Raw genomic sequence first — 5,439 nt, 5'->3', positions numbered from 1 at the left:
ATATTATAGAGCCAATTGGATAAATAATGCAGCTATAATTGTGTGGGTGTGTTGGTATGGATGTCAGAGTGTGGTTTGTATGTGTGTCATAAAAAAAATTGTGTGTGTGTGTGCTTGTAATATTTGAGAGAGAAAAACTCTACTGCAAATCACAAATCCAACCACTGTGCGCACCAGCGGAGTTTTGCTGGAATCTAGTGGGGAAAATTTGGTACTGCGCCCAAACAAAATATAGTTGACATGTAGTTGACATGTAGTTACAAAGTTACTTATAGTTAGTAGAATGTCTAAAGTGGACTATTGAAATAAAGTGTAACCCAAAGGTTAACTGTTTTTCCAAGGCATTGTTACATGCCAGTGTTTCCTGTCATAGCTATGCAAAGATTTGATTTCAAAAACAGTATCATAGTTATTAAACTATTTCTTGTTATGATTTTAAAACTGTATTCAACCTCAGAATTACTGAAAGTAAAAAGAGGTGCTAAAGTCTGATTTTGTGGTGGGTATGCTTTAAAATTAAATTATTATAATCTTAATTCAAGTGAATAAATTTTTTATTATTTTTTCCAGATGGTGACATTTTTTTCAGGTTTGACCTATAAAGAAAATACTCGCTTTATTTCTGTTTTCTGCTTCTGCATATTATAGAGCCAATTGGATAAATAATGCAGCTATAATTGTGTGGGTGTGTTGGTATGGATGTCAGAGTGTGGTTTGTATGTGTGTCATAAAAAAAAAAAATTGGGTGTTCTTGTAATATTTGAGAGAGAAAAACTCTGCAAATCACAAATCCAACCACTGTGCGCACCAGCGGAGTTTTGCTGGAATCTAGTGGGGAAAATTTGGTACTGCGCCCAAACAAAATATTACTGAAAGCTAATTTTTTGAGATATCAACCTCAAATTTGGAACACAACTTATTTAGATTTATGGCTTTGATTTTCTAGCAGGTTTAGAGTTCAACTTGTTTCATAAAATATTGTTCATAAATCATTTTCATAAACTTTCATAAACATTTTTTTGGTTTCACTTTTTAAACTTTTTTTACTTCAACAATAATCGGCCATGGGTTTTCTTTAAAATGAGACCAAACTGTGGTGGGTATGCTTTAAAATTAAATTATTATAATCTTAATTCAAGTGAAGAAGGATTTTGAAAGTATGACTTTAATTAGTGTTGAGTACTACTGTAAAGTTAACCCTGCCTGGTTTCAATGTTTGAAAATGATTAACAGTTGGAAACATTTGTTTAAAAGTAATCAAATGTAATCAGTTACATTAATAAAGTATTTGAAATAGTTACACTATACATTTTAAATAGGGTAACTTGTAATCGGTAACCTATTACATTTCCAAAGTAACCTTCCCAACACTGCCCCTCGCACAATGTTCTCTATGATAAGGTACAATATAGGGCTTAAGAGCCCTTGAATGTTATTTTCTCCCAAAACATCACATGGCAACAAAAACACTACAGCACTTTCCCAAATACCTTTTTGAACAAAACGTTTTGCATAAGTGAGTTGAATTTGTTTTGCCATTGTGTACAAAGATGGCTTATATGTCAAAGTTCAAATCACAACAATGATTAATTTGTGGAATATGCCTGTTGTTGTTAGACAATTCTGTAATAAATAAAAAAAATATTTAAAATTAAATTGATTGAAAATTACAGGCTTTTTTAGTTTATTAGGGTTGGAGCTGTAATAAAAGTTTGCTTTAGTCTTTAGCATTATTGAACAATGCTTTGGCAGAAATAAATAAATAAATCGAACATGAATCTTCCACTTGAGAAAGCTTAATTGAACATTCCTCACCCATGAAATAGGCGACTGTCTTGCACATCGCTGCTCCAAAGATGAAGTCCTCCAGCAGGCTGGGGATGAGATTAAAGGGCATGCAGAAGATGGCCATCATGAGATCACTAACAGCCAGCGAGAGAAGGAAGGAGTTGGTGACAGTCCGCATTCTCTTGTTTGCTATTAGGACCACAATGATCAGCAGGTTCCCAAAAACACTCAGGAGAAAGACAAGTGAGTAAAGAATAATCCTCACTGAGTCCATTTCTGAGGAGAGAGAAAAAGCCATTTTGGTCAAAGGAAACAATACATTCTCTCACAACACCATTTTTATATATATATATATATTTTAAATTTTCCGAAGGGAAATGTGTAAACATCCTTTGCTATGTACATTTGCATGTCTTTTACTGCACAAACTGATGAGCCGAGGTGTATGTGTTGTATGGTGGGTTATAAGGAGGGGGGTCTGTTTACATGCATCATCTCCTCATCGGGACAGTAATGATGCAGACAGTCCTGAAAAAATGACATTTTTTGATTTCACATGAGGAATCTGTAAAGTAAATCACACTCCTAGCCAGGTGGCTGACTGTGAATTCCTCGCCTCAGGTTTGAACAATCAATTCACCATCAATCACAGTTCAAAATATTCTCTATGCATTTTTTCACCACCTACCGTGTAGTTATTATTGATAATCATTCTCTCTGTTTCGGTGGTTGATTCTGGCTCATCTCTCACACTCCTGACGTAGGCCACATAATCTATAACACTTTAGTCAGACCTCGTTAAGTTGAAGCAACCATATATTATGAACACTTAAAATCTTCTAAAGTGTACATTTGATTTATTGTTTCTGCATTCATAATAGTGAGTTGTTATGAGTTAACATGTTTCCACATCAAACACAAATGCTCAGACATTGCTGTGGTGTTTAGTCTGTCATCTGATAGTTTGCTTTACACATAGGGAAGAAGTTGGAAAAATATTACATGAAACATTTAAATTTGATTCCCCAGAAACAAATAGCTTAGAGTGTTGTATGTAAATCCATTTATGCCTCAGCTGGGGGAAAATAATAATAAATAATAAAAATAGGTAAATCGGATAGTTTATATCTTCATATCTTACAATTGAGACTTAATAATAATTTATTAATCATAATCGTGACTTTACATATTGCAATGTGAGTTGTCTATGTCTGACAACTGGCACTTTATTTCTCATAACTGCAACTTTATTTTTAATAACTGAGACTTTATATCTTGCAATTGTGACATATTTTAATTGTAACTTTATTTTGTAATGTATCTTTTCTTCTTTGTCGTTTTCTTTTGTCTTACAATTACATGTTTTATTATTTACACTTGAGCAGAAACCAGCAAAGCTGTCATTATGGAATCTCCATGTTATTGCTCCATTGATTTGTTTGTGGTCCTTAATCTAATACAGCCGGGAAAAAAATATGCTCATTTAACAGAGGCTAACATAAATATGCATTCTGTAGCGCAGAATCAAGAACAGTTTAGCAGAGATTGATTTACAGTATGCCATTCTGCTGTTTACTCCCTCTTTTGCTGCTGTTTCATAACAGAATTCATAAGCATTGCTCTTTGTCCGTGGGCATAAACAGATGGAAGTACAATGGAAGCCTCTGGAAAGCATAAAATTGACATTTGTGAAGTTGTGGCCGCCTCTAGTGACAGTCAGTGGTGTCGGCACCACTACAGTTAATCCAGTGTCATCCCAATGGTATAGTGCATTGCTCATTCTAGTGTTCACTGTCAGTCTGCGTGTAGTGTCATAGATGTTACTGTTGTGACAGCTCCTCGCTTTTCATGTTCCCCTGACCTGCCCTGACAGTCCCTCTGTTCATTTGTCTTGCAGCTCTGCTGGGAGCAGAACCTGTTCTCACAGGATCAGTACCTACCAACTGGAACCTCCTGCATGTCAGATTTACTTCAGATCAAATTAAATAGGCACTACCAGGTTACTAAGTCACAAAGAATAAAAATCAACATAAATGCAGTTATTTAGGGTAAATTTATTCATCCATGTCACTTTGGTTGATCTTGTTCTTAGTTTGGTTTCTTAGTCAGGATCCTGACACTTATGTGGTGTATTGTCTTATCTTTGTGTGAGCATGCAGCTTTGAGTTGCTCTCCCGTCCATGTGGTGTGCTGTGTGTTCAGGGCATGGTGTCTGTATCTTGACACTCCTATCTGGTTGAGTTTCGGTTCGGTGATGGGGTCCGGTTGGGGGTTCTTTGTTTTTCTGTTGATGTTCTCTCTACAGTCTGAATACCTTACACTTAGGTCTATATATATTTGGACACTGACACAATTTTCATAATTTTTGCTCTGTATGCCACCAGAATAGAATTAAAATGAAACAATCAAGATGAAATTGAAGTGCAGACTTCAAGCTTTAATTCAAGGGGTGGAACAAAAATATAACATTAAAAGCTTAGGAATTACAACCATTTTTATACACAGTCCCCCCATTTTCAGGGGCTCAAATGTAATTGGACAAATACATATAATCATAAGAAAAATTTTCATTTTTAATATTTTGTTGAGAATCTTTTGCAGGCAATGACTGCCTTACGTCTGGAACTCATGGACATCAGAGACTGGGTTTCCTCCTTTGTGATGCTTTGCCAGGCCTTCACTGCAGCTGACTTCAGTTATTGTTTGTTTATGGGTCTTTCTGCCTTTAGTTTTGTCAGGTTGAAATCAGGAGGCTGACTTGGCCATTGCAGAATATTCCACTTTTTTACCTTCAAAAACTCCTGGGCTGCTTTTGCAGTATGTTCTGGGTCATTTTCCATTTGTACTATGAAGCACCGTCCAATCAACTTTGCTCCATTTGACTGAATCTGGCCAGAGAGTATATCTCTATACACTTCAGAATTCATCCGGCTGCTTCTGTCCTCTGTCACGTCATCAATAAACACCAGTAACCCACTGGAAGCCATGCATGCTCATGCCATCACACTGCTCCTCCATGTTTCACAGATGAAGTTGTAAGCTTTGGATCATGAGCTGTTCCAAGCCTTCTACTTTTTTCTTCCCGTCATTGTGGTACAGGTTGATCTTAATTTGAGATGACCAAAGAATGCTTTTCCAGAAGTGGTCTGGCTTTTTTAGATGTTTTTTGGTAAAGTCTAATCTGGCCTTGTTTTCACCTTGTGATGAACCCTCTGTATTTGTATTTGTACTTGATTGTAGACTTGATTGTAGGCTGGATGTTGTGAAAGGGTTTTTCTTTACCATGGAGAGGATCCTCCAATCATCCACAACTGTTGTCCTCCGTGGACGTCTAGGCCTTTTTATGTTGCTGAGCTCACCAGTGCATTCTTTTTTTCTCAAAATGTACCAAACTGTTGATTTGGCCACTCCTAATGTTCTTGCTGTCTCTCTGAGGGATTTGTTTTGTTTTTGAAGCCTAAAGGTCCTTGCACACTGAGTCCGAAATTTGCATATGCGTTTTTTTTTTTTTTTTCGTATTCGTCATCCTTTCCTATCCAAATGCTTGCTACAGACTCGAAAACACAGAAAATTGAACCTGATCCGAATTTTTTTATGACGGACGAAAGTTTCGGAGGCAGTGTGTAAACGTGATTGACACAATGTGAGGTC

At 36.3% G+C, this 5,439-nt stretch overlaps 1 protein-coding gene across 2 annotated transcripts in view; it reads right to left on the bottom strand.

The window, feature by feature from the left end:
- The window catches only part of LOC107707829 (cholecystokinin receptor-like), a 39,362-nt gene that overhangs the window by 23,841 nt on the left and 10,082 nt on the right, over positions 1 to 5,439 (bottom strand). Inside the window, exon 1 of one of the 2 annotated variants that reach the window (XM_016511922.1) lies at positions 1,816 to 2,062. The exons of the other annotated variant lie outside the window; for it this stretch is intronic. Coding sequence (XP_016367408.1) covers positions 1,816 to 2,062 — 247 coding nt within the window. Of the gene's footprint in view, positions 1 to 1,815; positions 2,063 to 5,439 lie in introns of those variants that run through there. 2 annotated transcript variants of the gene reach the window in all.

Source organism: Sinocyclocheilus rhinocerous, unplaced genomic scaffold (assembly GCF_001515625.1).
Source record: "Sinocyclocheilus rhinocerous isolate Xijiao unplaced genomic scaffold, SAMN03320098_v1.1 scaffold1256, whole genome shotgun sequence".
Taxonomy (NCBI): domain Eukaryota; kingdom Metazoa; phylum Chordata; class Actinopteri; order Cypriniformes; family Cyprinidae; genus Sinocyclocheilus; species Sinocyclocheilus rhinocerous.
This window is presented reverse-complemented; position numbering and strand designations above follow the sequence as displayed.